Here is a 20,861-nt window from a genome sequence, read left to right on the forward strand (position 1 = left end):
TTGTAAATAATACTGCAGTGAACATGGAGATGCATATATCTTTTCGGATTAGTGTTTTTGTTTTCTTTGGGTAAATACCCAGAAGTGGAATTGCCAGATTATATGGCATTTCTAGTTTTAAGTTTTTGGGGAACCTCCATACTGTTTTCAAAGTGGTGTACCAATTTACATTCCTACCAGCAGTGCACAGGGTTCCCTTTTCTCCACATCCTCGCCAACACTTGTTATTTCTTGTCTTTTTGATAATAGCCATTCTAATAGATGTGAGGTGATATCTCATTGTACTCTTGATTTGCATTTTCCTTTTGATTAATGGTGTAGAGCATCTTTTCATATACCTGTTGGCCATCTGTATGTCTTCTTTGGAAAACTGTCTATTCAGATCTTCTGCCCATTTTTTAATCGGATTTTTTTTTTGCTGTTGAGTTGTATGAGTTCTTTATATATTTCAGATGTTAGCCCTTTATCAGATATATGATTTGCAGATATTTTCTCCCATTCAGTAGGTTGCCTTTTCATTTGTTGATGGTTTCCCTTGCTATGCAGGAGGCTTTTAGTTTGATGAAATCTACTTGTTTATTTTTGCTTTTGTTGCTTTTGTTTTTGGTGTCAGATTAAAAAAAATCATTGCCAAGACCTATGTCAAGGAGCTTACCACCTATGTTTTCTTCTATGAGTTTTATGGTTTCAGGTCTTACATGGAAGTCATTCACTTTCAGTTAATTTTTGTGTCTGGTGTAAGATAGTCATCCAGTTTCATTATTTTGCATGTGGCTGTCCAATGTTCCCAACACTGTTTATTGAAGAGACTATCTTTTCCCCATTGTATATTCTTTTTTTTTTTTTTTTTTTAATATTTATTTATTTATTTATTTTGGCTGTGTTGGGTCTTCGTTTCTGTGCGAGGGCTTTCTCCAGTTGCGGCGAGCGGGGGCCACTCTTCATCGCGGTGCGCGGGCCTCTCGCTGTCGCGGCCTCTCCCATTGCAGAGCACAGGCTCCAGACGTGCAGGCTCAGTAGTTGTGGCTCACGGGCCCAGCCGCTCCGCGGCATGTGGGATCTTCCCGGACCGGGACACGAACCCGTGTCCCCTGCATTGGCAGGTGGACTCCCAACCACTGCGCCACCAGGGAAGCCCCCCATTGTATATTCTTTTTTTAAAATTTATTTATTTATTTTTGGCTGCTTTGGGTCTTTGTTGCTGCACGTGGGCTTTCTCTAGTTGCGGTGAGCGGGGGCTACTCTTCATTGTGGTGCGCAGGCTTCTCATTGTGGTGGCTTCTCTTGTTGCAGAGCACAAGCTCTAGGCGCCCAGGCTTCAGGAGTTGTGGCTCACGGGCTCTGGAGTGCAGGCTCAGTAGTTGTGGCACACGGGCTTAGTTGGTCCACGGCATGTGGGAACTTCCCGGACCAGGGCTTGAACCCGTGTCCCCTGCATTGGCAGGCGGATTCTTAACCACTGCGCCACCAGGGAAGCCCCCTATTGTATATTCTTGACTTGTTTGTCATAAGTTAATTGACCATATATGCATGAGTTTATTTCTGGTCTCTCTATTCTGTTTCATTGATCTATGTGTCTGTTTTTATGCCAGTACCATATTGTTTTAATTAATACAGGTTTGTAATATAGTTTGAAATCAGAGAGTGTGATGCCTTTACCATTGTTCTTTCTCAAGATTGCTTTGGCCATTTGGGGTCTTTTATGTTTCCACACAAATTTTAGAATTTTAAATTTTATTTCTGTGAAAAATGTCATTGGAATTTTGATAAGGATAGCATTGAATCTGTATATTGCTTTGCATATAGATATTTTAACAATATTAATTCTTCCAATCCATGAGCATGAAATATATTTTCATTTATTTGTGTCTTCTTCAATTTTTTCATTAATGTCTTGTATTTTTTAACATACAGGTCTTTCATGTCTAAAATACCTCCTCCCAGGTATTTTATTCTTTTTGACGTAATTGTAAATGGGATTGTTTTCTTAATTTCTCTTTCTGATAGTTCATTATTAGTATATAGAAACACAGAAGATTTTTATATGTTGGTTTTGTTTCTTGCAACTTTACTGAATTCATTGATTTTTCTTAATAAATTCATTAATTTTTCTAACAGTTTGTTTTTGGCCACACCACATGGCTTGTGGGATCTTAGTTCCCTGACCAGAGATTGAACCCATGCCTCCTGCAGTGCAAGTGTGGAGTCCTAACCACTGGACTGCCAGGGAATTTCCTCTAACAGTTTTTTGATAGAGCCTTTATGGTTTTTTATATATAATATCATGTCATCTGCAAATAGAGGTAGTTTTACTTATTCCTTTCAGATTTAGATGCCTTTTATTTCTTTTTCTTACCTAATTGCTCTGGCTAGGACTTCCAATAGTATGTTGAATAAAAGTGGTGAGAGTGAGCATCCTTGTCTTGTTCCTGATCTTAGAATAAAAGCTTTCAGCTTTTCACTGTGAGTATGATGTTTGCTCTGGGCTTGTCATATACAACCTTTATTATGTTGAAGTATGTCCACTCTATACCAGTTTGTTGAGAGTTTTTTTTTTTAATCATAAATAGATGTTGAATTTTGTCAAATACTTCTTTTGCATCTATTAAGATTATCATATGATTTTTATCCTTTATTTTGTTAATATGGTGGTTCACATTGACTGATTTGTTGATGTTGAACCATCCTTGCTTCCCTGGGTAAATCCTACTTGATCATGGTGTATGATCCTTTTAGTGTATCATTGAATTCGGTTTACTAATATTTTGTTGAGGATTTTTGCATCTATGGTCATCAGGGAGATTGGCCTGTAATTTTCTTTTCTTGTGGCATTCTTATGTACTTTTGGTATCAGGGTAATTCTGGCCTTGTAAAATGAACTTGGAAGTGTTCCCTCCTTTTCTATTTTTTGGGAAGAGTTTAGGAAGGATTGATATTAATTCTTCCTTGAATGTTGGTAGAATTCACCAGTGAAACCATCTGGTCCTAGACTTTTTTTTTTTTTTTTTTTTATAGCTACTTTATTTATTTATTTATTTTATTTTTGGCTGTGTTGGGTCTTCGGTTCGTGCGAGGGCTCTCTCCAGTTGTGGCAAGTGGGGGCCACTCCTCATCGCGGTGCGGGGACCGCTCTTCATCGCGGTGCGCGGGCCTTTCACCATCGCGGCCCCTCCCGTTGCGGGGCACAGGCTCCAGACGCACAGGCTCAGCAATTGTGGCTCACGGGCCTAGTTGCTCCACGGCATGTGGGATCCTCCCAGACCAGGGCTCGAACCCGCATCCCCTGCATTAGCAGGCAGACTCTCAACCACTGCGCCACCAGGGAAGCCCGACTTTTGTTTTTTTGAAGGTTTTTGTTTACTGATTCAATCTCCTTACTAGTATTCAGCCTGTTCGGATTTTCTGTTTCATCATTATTCAGTCTTTTTTTTTGGCTGTACTGCATGGCATGTGAGATCTTAATTCCCCAACCAGGGATTGAACCTGTATCCTCTGCAGTGGAAGCGTGGAGTCTTAACCCCTGGACCACCAGGGAAGTCCCCTATGATTCAGTCATGATAGGCTGCATGTTTCTAGGAATTTATGCATTTCTTCTAGGTTGTCGAATTTGATGACATATAATTGTTTATAGTACTCTGTTGTGATCCTTTGTATTTCTGTGGTATCAGAAATACACAGGATCTGTAGTATCTGTAGTATCTCCTCTTTCATTTCTGATTTTATTTATTTGAGTTCTCTCTCTTTTTTTCTTGGTCACTCTGGCTAAAGATTTGCTAATTTTATTTTTCAAAATCCAGGTCTTAGTTTTATTAATTTTTTTTTTTTCTATTGCCATGCTCCAGACTGCCAGTGTTTCCTGGAGGGGAGCTTTACATGTGTCTGGTGCCCTGGTTTTTATGTCTGGCGCCCCAGTTTTTGTGGCTCCCACCCAGGGGACACCCCTTGATCACCTGGCTCTGGTGGCTGGGGGCTGGAGCTTACACTCCTGAGTCCCATGGGACTGTGCTACTGGAGATATGGTTCTTGTCAGGCTGCCACCCTCAGGGCACTGCATAGACAGCAGACTGAGGTACACCCCCCAGTCTTTTTGTGAAGGAGACTTCTTTGCTTGTTTGGAGCTTCTGCCTGAGGGGCAGGCTTCAGGTTTAACACGTATTTAGTGGCCTGCAAAGCTGCTCTTAAGGAATGTAGGCCATGGATGCCACCTTGGTGCTTTCCCTCTGCCTTGCTTCAGCTTGCTGATATCACCTAGAAAAGAGCTTATACACTCATCTCGGAGCCCTGTTTTTTGTGACTGCCCAATGGAGACTTCCAGATCACCTGACTCTGGTGGCCAACAGGGCTCATGCTTGCAGTCCCACAACACTGTATGTATTTGCATACTTTTAAAAGCTGGTGCTTGAGGGTCTGGCTCCTAGTCATCCTGAATGAAAGAGCTAAGATCCTCCCTTTTGGGATGCTGACAGGTTTTGGCATGTCCTCAACTACTTGGAGTTATTAAAAATATAATAGGCTGCTTGGCTAAGCACAAAGGTTTGAAAGACACCCAAGCGCTAAGGCAGGGTTGAACAACAAGGTTCATCTCCTATACGAGGCCACTCCTTCATGACTGGGAGAGGTGGTTGTTTCTACTATATGGAAACTAACACAGAGAGTCAAACAAAATGAAGAAAAAGAGGAATATGTTCCAAATGAAAGAACAAGGTAAAACCTCAGAAAAAAATCTTAATGAGAGAGAGATTAATTTACCTGATAAAGAGTTCAAAGTAATGGTCATAAAGATGCTCACTGAACTGGGGAGAAGAATGGATGAACACAGAATTTCAGCAAAGAGATGGAAAATATAAAAAAAGTACCACGTAGAAGTCACAAAGCTGAAGAATACAATAACTGAAAAAAATTACACTGGAGTGGTTCAACAGCAGATTAGATGAAACAGAAGACAGGATCAGTCAACACAAAGACAGGGCAGTAGGACTTACGCAGTCAGAGCAGCAGAATGAAAAAAAGTGAAAATAGCTTAAGGGACTTATAGACTAACATTTACATCAGGTGGTCTAACATTCACATCATAGGGTTCCCAGAAGGAGAAGAGAGAGAGAAAGTGGCAGAAATCTTATCTGAAGAAATAATAGGTGAAAGCGTCTCTAATCTTCCAGATCCAGGAATCCCAGAGAGTTCCAAATAAGAGGAATCCAAACAGACCCATACCAAGACACAGTATAATTAAAATGTCAAAAGTTAAAGACAGGGAAAAAATGTTAAAAAACAACAAGAAAAAGCAATTTGTTACATGCAAGGGAGCTCCCATAAGACTATGAGCAGATTTTTTAGCAGAAACTTCGCAGGCCAGAAGGGAAAGACACAGTATATAAGGTGCTGAAAGAAAAAACCTTTCAACTAAGAATACTCTACCTGGCAGTTATCATTCAGAAGTGAAGGAGAGATAGAGTTTACCAGACAAGCAAAAGCTAAAGGAGTTCATCACCGCTAAACCAGCCTTATAAGAAATGTTAAAAGGGACTTCTTTAAACTGAAAAGAAAGGGCACTAAGTAGTAACAAGAACTCATATGAAAGAATAAATCTCACTGGAAAGGCAAATATATAGTAAAGATAGTGGATTAATTACTTACAAAGCTAGTATGAAGGCCAAAAAAATCAAAGGTAGTAAAAATAACTATGATTACAGTAACTTGTTAAGGATACACAAGAGAAAAAGATCTAGAATGTGACTTATAAATTGGGGGAATTATAAAATGGGGGAGTAATAATGTTGAGCTTTTCAATGGGATCAAACTTAAGTTGTTATCAACTTAAAATAGACTGTTATCGATATAAATTGTTATATGTAAGCCTCATGGTAACCACAAAACAAAAACTTGTAGTAAATATACAAAAGATAAAGAGAGAGGAATATAAACATACCACTAAAGAAAGTCATCAAGCCACAGAGGAAGAGAGCAAGAGAAAAAGAAAGAAAGGAGCTAGAGGAGCTACATAAACAGCCAAAAAACAATGAACAAAATGGCAATAAGCACATATATATTAATAATTACTTTAAATGTAAATGGACTGAATTCTCTAATCAACAGACATAGAGTGGTTGAATGAATAAAAAACCAAGACCCATCAATATGTTACCTATAAGAGACTCACTTTAGATGTAAGGACACAAACAGACTGAAAGTGAAGGGATGGAAAATGATATTCCATGCAAATGGAAACCAAAAGAAAGCTGGGGTAGCTATACTTAAATTAGACAAAATAGACTTTAAAATAAAGACTATAATGATACACAGAGAAGTGTGTTACATAATGATAAGGGAGTCAATTCAACAAGAAGATAAAACATTTGTAAATATTTATGTGCCCAATATAGGAGAACCTAAATATGTAAAGCAGATATTAACAGACCTAAAGGAAGAAATAGGCAGCAGTACATGAACAGTAGGGGACTTTAATACCCCACTAATGTCAATAGGTAGATTATCCAGGCAGAAAAATCAATAAGGAAACATTGGTTTTAAACAGCACATTAGACTAGATGAACTTAACAGATATTTATAGAACATTCTATCTCAAAGCAACAGAATATACATTCTTCTCAAGTGCACATAGAACATTTTCTAAGATAGATCAAATGTTAGGCCACAAACAAGTCTTAGTAAATTTAAGAGGATTGAAATCATATGAAGCATCATTTCCAACCACAGTGGTATGAATCTAGAAATAAATTACACAAAACTGGAAAATTCACAAATATTTGGAGATAAAGCAACATGCTATTGGACAACCAATGGGTCAAAGAAGAAATTAAAAGAGAAATTTAAAAAATACCTTGAGACAAATGAAAATGGAAATGTAACATACCAAAATTTATGGGATGCAGCAAAAGCACTTCTGGGAGGGAAGTTCATAGTGATAAATGCCTACCTCAAGAAACAAGAAAAGTCTCAAATAAACAATCTAAATTTACACCTCAAGGAACTAGAAAAATAACAAGTGAAGCTCCAAGTCAGTAGAAGGAAAGAAAGAAAGATTAGAGCAGAAATAAATGAAATATAGACTGTATACTTCAGCTTTAACATCACTATCTAGAGTTCAATATTTGTTTATAATGTTTTTGAGGTAAAATTTACATACAAATCGTGTGTTGTTTGTTGTATAATCCAGACCCCTATGATGATAAGAAATATTTTCATAACCTTGGAATTTCCCCATGTCCCTGACTAGTCAGTCCTGCCTTCGCTCCCAACCCCAAGTATTACCTGTGACTTTTAGCTCTGATTATAGTCAAGTGTTAGGAGTATTTTGAACTGGGGAGCTGCCTGATATGCTTCTTATAATGTTACAGATGTAGGAGCTTGGTGTAGTTTTTCCAAAAGAAATTTCATAAATTTTGCATTTTCATAAAAATATAGTCATTCATTCAGCAAACATTTAGCTGCCAGATGCCTTGCTAAGTGCCAAGGGAGACATTCTGGAATCAAATGAGTGCGGTATCAGCTCTGATAGAAATAGGCACAGGATGAGGAGGCACAAAGAAGGGAGTGATTTAGTTCTCCCTGACTTGAGGGCATAGGCAACAATGGCCTCGTAGAGGAGGTGACACTTGAGCTGCGTTGAGGAAGAGGAGTTGGTGTTTGCCAGGCAATAGTGGCGTGGGAGAGTGGGAAAAGGGCATTTCAGTGTGAGCGAAGGCAGTGAGGAGGGAAAGAAGTTGGTGTGGTGGGAATGGTTTTGCTAGGCTGGAGCAAAGGCTGCAGAAGATAAACCTAGAGTGGTAAGTGGGGAGGACTTTGCATACCATGCAAATGACTTTGGTTTATTTCTATAGTTTGGGGAGTAATTTGAAAGGTTTATTCATTTATGAAGGTGGTTATATGCAATAGATAGAAATTGTCAGGCAATGCCGTTAGATGCTTAAGATTGTTTTATGATCAAATCAAACTCATATTTCTTCTTTGTTTTATTAAACTGTAATTTTATATTTATATTCGACTCTTCTCCCTTTTATCTCTCTAAAATGACAGGTAGTGTGCCAGTATTTGAAAAATCCCAATGTATCTGATACATGGCTGCTGCAGAATATTTTCCAAGCTCTTAATGTATATTACAATTATTCGGGCCAGGCGAGATGCCTGAATATATCAGAGACAGCAACCAGCAGTCTGGGAGCCCTGGGTTGGAGCTATCAGGTAAGTGTGTATATTTCCCCAAGTGGAACTTACCTTTCACTGATATGGTTGTGCTATAACAGAGAATTTGCAGGATTTTGTCACCTGAATCCAAATCTGAGCTCTGTTACCTTGTACTTTGAGACTGTGGATAAGTTTCCTCATTCATATATTCATTAAAAACCAATTCCATTTTTTAAAAAATTTATTTTACTGAAGTAAAGTTGATTTACAATGTGTTAATTTCTGCTGTACAGCAAATTGACTCAATTATACATATATATATATTCTTTTTCATATTCTCTCCCATTATGGTTTGTCACAGGATATTGAATATAGTTCCCTGTGCTATAGAGTAGGACCTCATTGTTTATCTGTCTTATATATACTAGTTCAGTTTGGTGTATAATCATCACAGAATATATTCTGAGTACTTAACACAAGTCAGGCACTTTTCTAGGCTCCAAAGACACAAAGGTAAATGAGATACGATCTAATCATCAAATATAGCTTGGTGGAAATGATAGGTAACTAAACTAATGTTACAGTAGATCTTGGTAAGTCCTATAAAGGTAGCATTTTATGGACACAGAAAAGAAGGGGGAGTCTAACTTGATTCTGTCTGAGCCTCCATTCCTTCCTTCATCTGTACAATGAGACTAGTAATAATAATAGTAATGCTTTTCCTCCAGAGTTGTTTTGAGGATTAAATATGATAATAGATGTGAAATGAAGCAGTTTGCAAAGAAGGAATGTATAGCCCCAACTTCTGTGACTTCTCAGCTGCGCCTTTCCAGGAATAATGAGAGGTGGTATGGCATAAAGAACAGGGGCTCTGAAGCCAGACTGCCTGAGTTCAAACCGTGGCTTTACTGCTTACAAGCTGTATGACCTTGGACAATTTATTTAACATTTTATGCCTCATCTTCTCACTGGAATCTCTCCTGGTTTGCTTTTTCAGACCTGCACAGAAATGGTCATGCCCTTCTGTTCTAATGGTATTGATGACATGTTCGAACCTCACTCGTGGAACTTTAAGGAATTTTCTGATGATTGTTTTAAACAGTGGGGTGTGAAACCAAGGCCCTCTTGGATCCCTACTATGTATGGAGGCAAAAACATCAGTTCACACACGAACATCATTTTCAGGTGAATTTTTGCTGATCCAAAGAAAACTTTGGTTGACGGAGACATTTTTAGAATAGCTGAGAAAAGAGAACCAGGAAAATGCTGCAGTTACAACGATATAGAATACAGCAGTGGTATCCATCATGTTTTTCTAGTCCTTGAAAGACAGAGGATGCTGAGAGGTGATATGAATTTTTGCTCTATTACCAGTATGCTTAAAGGCTTAAAAACAACAGCAACAAAGTTAAAATATTAAAAAAATACTCTCCAATACAAAATGAAGCATCATCTGTTGTTCTCAATTTGTGTTACTATTGTTATCAATGGTAATAAAAAATTTTAATATATATTTAACAAACACTTTTGAAGTGCCCACTCTGTTCTGTCCCAGGCACTGTATGAGGCACTTTAAATAAATTACTTAATTCAATTCTCACAACAAGCCTTGGAAGCAGTTTTTATAGTCCCTTTTTTACTGAGGAGAAAAGTGAAGGTCACTGTGAGCAGTCACTTGCCAAAACTCATCCAGCTTTGTTTTAGTTACCAAGTGATAAAGTCAGTTTTCAACCTTGGCGTGTCTGACTACAAAACCCGTGTTTGTTCTTCTGTTACACTGCTGCACTAGTAGTGTCATATTTGGTATTGGTTCACGTTGGAGTTAATTGAGTAGACTCTATGTGTCTGATTGCGACTTCAAAATTTACATGTTTTGGCTTGAATATTAGGTTGTTAGTTATTAAAATAGCAACCATTTAATTAAAAAATTTCCCCAAATCTATATGGAGATAGTAGAGAGATACCCATACATATCCCTTAACCTGGACCTATTGTTTAAATTGTAAATGTCATTCTTTTACAAACTCTTCTAAACAGAGTCACATTTGACCTTCTAGACATGGCCAATAGCTTTTAGGAGTGAGGAATGCTGTTTTGACTGAAGGATCACTCTCTGGGTTTAGGCCAGTGGCACTGCCCATTTTGCAAAAGAGCCTCTTTCTTATTGGGTTCATGCTATTTTCTCACTCAGTAGGGTACCTGCCCCCCCTATATGGAAAACTTAAAGATTCTTTTTAATTTCCTGAAATTGTTTTCCTTGTCCTCAATAGGAGTCTTCAAAACTATACTTTTCATCTCAGCCTTATGAAGTGACAGTTGAGCAAATAAGGATATTTAGGGTATTTAAGGAAACTGCCAAGTTAGGATGTTTGAAATCAGGAAAACATGAAAGGACTGAGAGAACTGAAAAAGGCTTAAGTATAAGCCTTGGGTGTCCAAGGTCATCTTTGTTGCCTCAGAGGAGGAAGTACTTTGTCATGTTCTTGTTTTTCTTTAGGAGCTTACCTCCATGTAGTATTTATATGGATTTCTCTAGCATGCTGATGCTGTAAAGCTCAAAGCTGAAGTTCAAGTTGAATTGTTAAGTGGAGTCTTTAAATCCTTGTATAAAGGTTTTAATATTTGAGTTTTCGTCAAATACATTATCCTTTTTTATTGGCTTCAACCATTACAGATGAGTATTTTAGTGATCCATTTGTCCTTTTATACTATTTTCCTCAAGGTATCAAAATAACAATCGTCATTGTCATCATCATCATCATCATCATCATCATCGGGGGAAAGGGTAGATTTTGTGAAAAAAGGTTGAGGAGTAGAACTGAAGCCAGTAGGTGGAAATTATGGCTCAGTGTTAAAAACTTCTAGCTCAGTGTAAGAAAGGACTTCCTAACAGAGTTGTGCAAAGGCAGAATGAGCTGTCTTAAATTACTTAAGCTCTTTGACCCTCAGTTTTCTCTTCTGTAAAATCACCCACAGAGTTGTTGTGATGCTTAAAAAATTTAACCCAGTGAAGTACTTGGCCCGGACCTAGCAAATATATATGCTCAAAAAATGTACGTTGAATGAATAAATGGAAGTATACTCTCAGCCTGTACTTTACCTTCTAGCCAACAGGGGACTATTTGTCCCTGAATGTCCTTTCCTTCCTCTTTTTTCTTTTTCCTAAGGCTCGGGCATCCTCCAAGAAACCTTCCCTGACACCTCCAGGGAGGTTAGGTTTCCCCCACACACTTAGCTCCACTAAGGCCTGTGACTGTCCCTTAGCGCCCTGTGTGGAAATTATCTATGTGTGTTTCTATCTGCCCCATGAGACTGTAAACTTCTCAATGACAGAGACTTCGTCTTAATCATCTCTGTGCCTTTAGCACCTGCTACAGTGACTGGCACATAGTGGATGCCTAATATGTTTGATAAGGATGAGGAATGATATAAAGCTCAGAAAGGCTTCAGAGGCATGTGAAAGTTTAAAGGCAGAACTATATGAAAATGCTGGTTTATCTTTCTGCAGTGGCAAGTCTACTTTTAAAAAGAAATCTTTTCCCATATGCTGCTAGGTGTGAAGAATTCAATGTAAAACTTAAGTTATTTAAAAATTCAAAATTCTACTGCTTTTCTGAAGAAAGCACATTCTGAAAGTAAAAGAGCAGCTTTAGGTGTCTCTGTTCTGTCTACTTAGTGGCTATCAGCTAGAAAACATTACTGGTTGATGAGTAAGAAAATGTCCGAGGAACCATGTGGAAAGTGTATTTTATGTTCATGCTTCTCTCAAGTCACCTCACACAAATCCAACTGTGACTGCTTTTCTGGTTAGAAAATTCAGTCTGTTTTTAATTGTTGGATTAGAGATTTGCCAGTTAAGAGCTTGGGCTTTGAAGTCAGGGAGACCTGGGTGCCATTCTGCTTCTACCCTGAATTAGCTGCGTGGCCTCAGGCAAATTGCCAATTTATATGAGTTAGAAATAATGACTACCTGCCAGAGTTACTTCGAGGAGTAGATAGATTATCATAGAAGTGAGCACTGTGAGGGCAGAGGTTTTGTCTGTTCACGGTTAAGTCACCTGTACCCAGTCAGTACCTGACACATAGTAGGCACTCAGTAAATGTGTTGAATGAATGAGGATTTAATAGTAGCTATTAATAGTTCCATTTCAGCAATTTTCTTATTCCACAGTGGTTTTGTTGGAAGGATTTATTTTTTCCCCAACTCCAGTTGGTAAGAAATTATCTTACCAATGGTCATTTTCAGTTATTTAAATAGAAATCCAAAAAGGAGTCTCTGAGAAGCTGGTTAGTTTAACATCATTTCTCAGGCAAATTAATTGTTGCCAGCAATTAAGTGAGGCTCACTGTTGGGAATTTTATCCAGGCATCTAGATTCTCTCACGAAAGCCAGTATTTTTTTTTTCCTGTAAATTTCCCAGTGACTGGTTTAGCTTTCACATGTCTAGGACCAAGAAATTCAAGTCCATGTGCATCTTAGGTCTCTCAGCAACTCCAAACACTGTTGCTAAGCCACTAGGCTGATTCAGATGACCTTTTAAATCAAATGCAGTTTGCTTATTATGTGGCTGTTGGGATAGCTTTTTTGTTTTGCAAAAAATGGAGAGTTTCCTATCTGGGTTGGTCCTGTCAGATTGCAATAATGATAAAGGCCATTTGTTCACTTAAGAGAATCCAACGCCTTGTGTAGTTTACTTTAAAAATTTATCACATAGTTGAAAACTAAGGCTCCTATTTTGCATGTGAGTTTTTCCTCTTGTTTTTAACAAAACCAAAAAAAAAAAAGTACATTTTTGGAGTGATTTTTTTTTCCCCAAGAATGATGTTGTTAAGTTGCAATTGAATTAATTTTTTTAAGATGAAAAATGTGGTTAAAAGTGTGGTGAGGGTAGAACAGGGGTTTTAAACTTATATTTCAAACACACATGTATTTAACGTACCTAAATGCTTATTTCTTTTTTAATTTGTACATTTACCTAGAAAATTGATTGCATTAGTTTTCTGACCAAATTTCTGTGAGAAATGCTATCGCATCCCTTTTCATTATTCATTTACCTTTCAGAAGTATTAACACTTCTTATGCTTGTAGAATATGATAATAACTATAATAATGCTACACATTCATGTAGTGTTTTATAGTTTATACCTTATTTCCACATATATTATTCAACTTGGGCCTCACAATATCTCTGTGAGTGAGGGGCATTATCTTTAAAAAAATTTTTTTTTGGTAATACACATGAGAATTGAGGTTCAGAGGGGTCAGGTGACTTACCCAAAATCATGTGGCTTACTAGGGTATAAAACTTAGATCTGCTGACTTAGTTCATTGTTTCTTGCCAGTATTACACATAGCTGAAGGTCAGTCTCTATATATTTATATGAACCACTTATGTGAACTCTGCTTTCCCATGTAAAAAGTACTGAAGTGATTTACATGTTCCTAAACTTGCATGCGTGTATTTATAGATCTCTTTTGTGTAGGGCATCTGATGTAAGGCTACAAATAACTAGATACATTCTTTTTTCATTCATTCGATAAATATTTGTATGGCTCCTACTGTGTACCAGGTGCTGAAGATACAGTAATAAAACAGACAAAAAGCCCTGCCCTTGGAGAGTTCTAGTTTGAGAGATGGATAATGAACAAGATAGCACTTATAAGCATGTTAGAAGGAGATAAGTGCTAAGGGGAAAAAATAAATAAGGGGAAGAGGGTTATGAAATGTTGGTGGTGAGTGGGGAGAAGTTTGAAGCTTTAGATGATGTGACTAAGGAAGACCTCACCAAGGGTAACTTTTGAATAGTGATGTGGAGGAAGGAGCTCGGTGGGGTAAGGATACTCCAAGCAGAGAGGTAAGCAGAGGCAAAGGCCTTGAGAGGTAAATGTCCCAGCATGTTCTCCACCAGGTACAGTGAGAAGGTCACTGTGGCTGGAGTGGAGTTAAGGAGGGAGAGAGTAGCAGGAGATGAAATCAGAGAGGCAGCAGAGGGCCCAGATCATTTAGAGACTTGTAGGTCCTGCATGTTTGGTTTTTACTCTGAATGAAATGGGAAAACTTGGAGTGTTTTAAGCAGAGGAGTGACATAACCTGATTCAGAGTTTAACAGCATCAAGTTGGCTGCTGTATTGATATTAGATTGCAGGGAGACAAGAGTAGAAGCAGGAAGATCAGTTAAAAGGCTATTCAGGCTAGAGATAACGGTGACTTAGACCAGAGCAGCGGCAGTGGGGTGGTGAGAAGAGTTCAAATTCTGGATATATTTGAATTTATAGCTGACAGGATTTGTCGACAGATTAGGTATGAAAGAGAGATTAAAAAGTAACAAGTTTTTGGCCCAGCAACTGGAAAGATAAGGTTGCCATTGACAGAGATTGGGAAGATAGTGGCAGGGCTGGTTGGGAGTTGGAGAGTATCAAGAGCTCTGTTTTGGACCTGAAAGCTCGAGATGTCTCGTTAGACTGCCATGTAAAAATGTCAAGTATATAATTGAATATTGGTCCTGAGGTTTAGGGGAAAGGTTCTGGCTAAAGATATTATTTGATAGTCATTTGTGTATAGATTGTACTTATAGATGAGAGGGTTTTTCTTAAATGATTATGCAAATTATGGAAATAATTTCATATGTCTGATAATATGACCTTGAAGATTTGTTATTTCAGGCTTCGTAACAATATCAGCAAAATAGAATGTGCATTAAACAAATGTCAGAACACACGTTAAAATGTTCTGTAAGTGATTTCAAGTGATTTATAGATAGACATACCAAGAGGTGCTGTACGGGGAAAAGTGACCTAATACCTACCATGGGCCAGGTACTTAAATCCAGGTATTTCAGCCCCTGTTATATCCTGAGGAATCTAAGCTTCCATGAGATTAGGAAGATGAGAGGCAGACCTGGGACTGGAACCCAGGTGTGTCTGATACCGAAGTTGTGCTCTTCTTACTCTGCACCACACAAGCCAAGATGGTATGTGCTGTTGATTTCCAACAGCAGTCATGTGTCCATGAAATACAATGTAGTATAAAATGAGCATTGGCATAGGGTTACAAGATCTGAGTTTGTATCTCAGAGGCTTGATTTGAGTAAGCCTTCTAACTTCACTAGGCATTAGTTTTCTCATCTATAAGAGTTGTGATTAAACCTACCTCACATGGTTGGTATAATGTGAGGTCAAATATGAAAGGCTTTGTAAACTTTAAACCAGTCAGAAATTGACAAACTGATCTTAAAATTCATCTAAAAATGCAAGGGACCCAAAATAGCTAAATCAATCTTGAAAAGGAAGAACAAATTTGAAGAACTCATACTTCCTGATTTCAAACTTCGTATAAAGCTTCTGTAATCAATACAGTGTGATACTGGCATAAACATAGACATATAGATCAGTGGAAGAGAATTGACCGTCCAGAAGTCAGCCCTTATCTGTGTGGTTAATTGATTTTTTGCAAGAATGCTAAGACAATTCATTGAGGAAAGAATAGTTTTTTTCAAGAAATGATGCTGGGAAAACTGGATATTTACAGGCAAAAGAATAAAGCTGGATCCCTATTTCATACTATACAAAAACATTAACTCAAAATGGATCAAATGATTTAATTGATAATTCAATTTAAAAATGAGCAAGGATCTGAGTAGACATTTTTTTCAAAAAAGATATACAAATGGCCAATCAGCACATGAAAAAAAATTCTCAATACCATCAGTCATTTGGGAAATGCAAATCAAGACCACAATGAGATTCCATTTCACACCCACATAGGATGACTATAATCAAAAAGACACATAATAAATGTTGGTGAGGATACAGAGAATTTAGAACCCTCAGATGTTGTTTGTGGGAGTATAAAATGCACTCACTTTGGAAAACAGTCTGGCAGTTCATCAAAAGGTTAAGTCATTATATATCCCAGAAATTCCATTCCTAGTTATATACCCAAAAGAAATGAAAATATTCATCCATGTAAAAACTTGTACACAAATGTTCATAGGAGTAATATTCATAATAGCCAAAAAGTGGAAACAACACAAATGTGCATCTGATGAATGGATAAATAAATGTGGCGTATCCATATACAATAGAATATTTTTGGCAATAAAAAGGAAAAATGTACTGATACATGCTACAACATGGATGAAACGAAAATATGTCAAAGTGAAAGCAGCCAATCACAAAAAACAACCATTATATAATTCCATTTATATGAGATGTCCAGAATAGGCAAATCTATAGAGATAGAAAGTAGATTAGTGGTTGCCTGGGGCTGACAGTGAGGGGAAGTAGTAGAGGGGAATGGGGATTTGACTGCCAGTGAGTATAGGTTTCTTTTGGGGGTGATGAAAATGTTCTAAAATTGATCGTGATGATGGTTGCACATCTCTGAATATACTAAAAACCATTGAATTTGTACGATATAAGTGTCCATTTTGTGGGAGATGAATTATATCTCAACAAAGCTGTTAACAAATACTATTAGGGATGCTGTCTATGTTTGTATTGGCTTTTTTTTCAGCTAAACTAAGTATCCTGTTTCAATGACTGATCCTGTTTACATCATTCTGAAATGTGTTGTGTGCACCAGCCAGGACTAATAACCTAATAGCGTTTCCTTAATTTTAAAGCTAATGTAAAATGAGTATCTTGAGTAATGCCCAAAAGTTCTGATTCTAGATTCAGAGCAGTTTTTTCAGTCCTACCACCCTATTTCCCAAAGTACTATACTAAGAGGGAAATTTTTTTTAAAAAATGAAGGTTTGTTTTTTTTTAAAAAGAGCCAAGAGATAATTAGCATTTTTAAATATGGAAATTTTTCTTTATCACTTTGGTATTTGGGTCTTAGGAAAGAAGGAGACTGGTTTTAATTGAGGGACTCCTATGTGCCTGACACTTATTAAACATATCCACATGTAGCATCTGATTTAACCCTTGAAGCAACCTTATGAGGTAGGCCTTGTTAACTCTACTTTACAGATAAGGAGACTGAGTCAGGTAACTTGTGTAAGGTCATACAGCTTTTGAGTGATGAAGCCAGGATTGGAATTCAGTCTTCTAAATTCCAAGTCCCAGTACAATCTAGGTTGATTCATGGAGCATAACCTTCATTCTTCTCTGGTCCTATTTCTGTACCTGCTTGCAGAAATATTGTCAAACTCCAGGATAAAGCACCTTCCTATATGACAGATTAAATCCTCAGATCAAATCCCCCAGGTTATAAGCTTATAATTTTAGGTGTTATGCATATAGTAGGTTTCTCCTATCTTATATTTGTGTAGATATAAAAAACTAATAATCTTTTTTTTTTTTTTCTTTCTCTCACTTAGCAATGGTGAACTAGACCCCTGGTCAGGAGGTGGAGTAACTAAGGATATTACAGACACCTTACTTGCGATCGTCATCCCAGAGGGAGCGCATCATCTAGATCTCCGAGCCAACAATGCCTTTGATCCCGTCGCTGTGCTATTAGCCCGCTCCTTGGAAGTTAGACACATGAAGCAGTGGATCAAAGATTTCTATGCAAGTCTGAGAAAGATGCACTGAGTAACGTTCGATCATTTTCAGTTTCTTCTTTTAAGTTCATTCCACTCACATTTCCATTCACTTTGGTTTTCTGTACATAATTACTTTCCCTTGTTTATTAGATTTGGTGTGGCAAAGGTTGAGATAGAAGAGAACGTGATGGTGGTGATAGCAGCCATCCAATGACCTGAGTCCTTGCCATCTTTGTGCCACCTCCAGGAAGAATCTCTTCATGACAGTTTTCCCACACCATCAGTGGCCTTGATAACTGGAGCAGAGTATTGACTGCCTTTCACAAGAGGGGGAGTCACTTCCTTGGTTTCTCTGAAAGCAGGGATTTATTGGTTTCGAAGTTGAAGTCTCTTTGGCCCATTTGTCACTCGCCCCTCCTCTACTTTCCCAAAAGGAAAAGCAGAAGATGGATAAAAATGATGTAATTGCAGCTGGTAGGAAGGATATCCAGTGCCAAACCAGGAAATGGGAGCCATTTCTTTTGTGCTTGATTTAATGACTTTGAACTGTGCTGTAAATAAAGAATAGGGCTGGACCTTATACCTGTGTGTTGCTTCTGAAGCTCACTCCAGCTGTTGGGAATGCTGTGTGCACTGGGCTTGGCTGTTTTTGGAAAGTCCTTTAATTTTCTCTCTTCTATTTGGCAGCTTTTCTTAGTTCTGGGATATTTGCCACCATGGTACTGCCAGTAAGAAATCTGGCCTTTTTCTGCTCCGTTTCTCTTTGTTTCTGAGGTCAGTTTTGTGGTAGTTTGGTTAGGTTTTGCCAGTTTAGGAAAATGACTCTGTTTTCCTTTTCTTTTTACATCTGAGCAAGTTATATTCTGTGGTTACTGATGATACTTCAGTAAGAAGCCTTTAAAAACTGATGAATCAGCTATTCAGAAGGTAGAATATAGTTATGTTCAGCATTTTGGTTTTTAGATTTTATTTTCTGGTGATTGGTATGCTGTCATTAAAGCCAGAAGTGTCAGGACACTAAGAGGCAGGTGCACAAGAACTTTTCTGTATGGCTTCCAAAAGACAAGCTGACTAATTCATGCAGGCAGCATATTTGACATTAATAAATGGCTGAGCCGTTCCTATTTCCAAGGGGTTGGCTTCTTTCAAGCAGTTCTTACACTGAGACCTTTCTTCAGAAGAGCTTTTCTAGGATAACAAATAGGGTTGGATCAAAACCTTTCAGGGACAGAGAGAGAGACTAACAGTTTCTACTCTGTTGAAAGATTTCTCTTCCCTTGTTTGCTTTTATTTTCTCTCAGTTCTTTTTTCTTCACTCTGCCTTGGGAACATTTTCTGCTTTTTAAAAATTGTATCTTGAGCTTGAGTATTTCTAAAGCACTTATTTTTTTTTATAAAATGCAGATATAATGTTCATTCTTGGGTGGGAGACTGAAATATTCCCCTTACTTTCCCTGGCATCTGGGAGATACAGAAAAATCTTTGTCTGGTTTTGGAAGCCTTCAGTTCTCATTGTAATAAGTTGTCCATCAAAGCATTTGGTCACTATTTTCATTTCAGCATCAGAGAAAAGTCTGCTGGGGTGGGAATTTAAGGGTCAAGACAATACTAGTTTTTATTCTTTGTCAACTAAGAGGTTATATAATGCAGGGTTTATGGGCTTAATGGAGGATATTCTTACTATTTATTTTAGGCTACATTTATTTTAGCATATTTTCATTGAAACCTTTTTTACTTAAAATCTTTAAAATACTTTGCCACTTCACTTAATATTGATTGTTTGGATGAGTTGCATTTTTGTGAAGAGAAAAGTTGTCAAAAAATGACTGTTTTTTATGTACATGTTTTTTCTATGTACATTTCATGACAGATAGCAACCTTAACTAAAGTTGGCCTAATTATAATATGCTAAAATTTAATTTTAAATTGAAAAAGAATTGAAGCATCAAATAAGCCTTATTTAAAGCATCCCTCTAATTATTAGATGATACTTTTGAAAGACCAGGAAAGAGAGACACAGAGAGTTGGAGTGTTTTTTTTTTTCTCTGTCTTTGTTACTCTAACTACCTAGAGTCAATGGGCAGAACTAAAGAAATTTAGAGATCTTTCTTAAGGGATCTGTAGAGTCAAGAGATTCTCCAGAGGAGCCAATGTCTAGTCTAGTATATTAGAGAGTTCTGAAGGCAACTCGGATGTCATCCAGTCCAACCACATCATTCGTAGGTGATGGCATTGTGGCCCAGAGAGAAGGGACTTGTCTAAGGCCTCACAGCTCATTTTTAGCAGAACCAAGCCTTGCATCCAGGTTTGTTTGTTGTTGCTGTTGTTTTGTTGTTTTCACTTTATTGGTGTAGCTTAAATCTTTGTTTGAATTCAAGAAACAAAACCTCATTAAACCAGCTTAAGCAAAAGAGGGAATTTTTTGAAGCTGTGCAGGAATAGCTCCAGGACTTGGGTAACTAGGAATTGTGAAAGAATGGAATTAGGGTGTGGAAAGTCATTAAAAGTCAAGACTGCTACTTTCTCTCGCTTACAGCAGAGGTCACCAGTTGTCAACCAGTGCGTACGATTTGCTTCTTTTATTTGTAGTTTGGCTAGCAGTCTAAAGTGTGCATGTGCATCAGAATTACCCGAGGGGCTTGTTAAAACATTGATTGTTGAGCCCCATCCCAGAGTTTGTAATATGTCTAGGGGTGGATCCTGAGAAGTTGCATTTTTAACAAGTTTCCAGATGACGCTGGGGAATCACACCTTGAGAACCACTAGTTAAGAGAATTCTGAATTTGAATTTCCTCAGACAAGGCATGTGCCTTCAGTTCTCCTCACTCCTGTTGTCCTACCTGATCCCACTTGAGTAGGGGAGCCCTGCCGAACGCTTCCTTTCCCATGGCTGCTTCATCTCTGCAGATCAGCTTCCTCTTCTCTGCTCGCAAAAGGCCTGTCACGACTTCCCATGGTGTCCTCAGGCCCCTGAGGCTGTACCATCTCACAAGCCCACAACTCTCAGATGGTTAGGGAGGGATAAGACCATAAAAGCATGGCTTCAGAGACACACTATTTAGGATGAGGGTGGAGGAAGAGCAGCTCAAGCAATTCAGTGTATAACTATCAAACAGTGTTTCTTGGAACACAGGTGTCCAACAAAATGCCAATGACTTATGTAATAGAAAGATCCATAGTTAAGCAAGGTTGGAAAATGATGGGTTAAACAAAGTTAAATCGTTTTT

General features: G+C 37.9%; 1 protein-coding gene across 7 annotated transcripts in view; it reads left to right on the forward strand.

Moving 5' to 3' along the window:
• PRCP (prolylcarboxypeptidase) overlaps window positions 1-18,214 on the forward strand; it is a 71,225-nt gene extending 53,011 nt beyond the window's left edge. For 6 of the 7 annotated variants that reach the window (XM_059929435.1, XM_059929437.1, XM_059929436.1 and 3 more), the window contains exons 8-10: window positions 8,035-8,199; window positions 9,140-9,327; window positions 17,467-18,214. In XM_059929435.1, coding sequence (XP_059785418.1) covers window positions 8,035-8,199; window positions 9,140-9,327; window positions 17,467-17,683 — 570 coding nt within the window. In that variant the 3' untranslated portion in view covers window positions 17,684-18,214. The remainder of the gene's footprint in view (window positions 1-8,034; window positions 8,200-9,139; window positions 9,328-17,466) is intronic. The other variant, XM_059929434.1, reaches the window with a different exon arrangement.
• The last annotated feature ends 2,647 nt before the right edge of the window (window positions 18,215-20,861 follow it).

Source organism: Balaenoptera ricei, chromosome 8 (genome assembly GCF_028023285.1).
Source record: "Balaenoptera ricei isolate mBalRic1 chromosome 8, mBalRic1.hap2, whole genome shotgun sequence".
Classification (NCBI taxonomy): domain Eukaryota; kingdom Metazoa; phylum Chordata; class Mammalia; order Artiodactyla; family Balaenopteridae; genus Balaenoptera; species Balaenoptera ricei.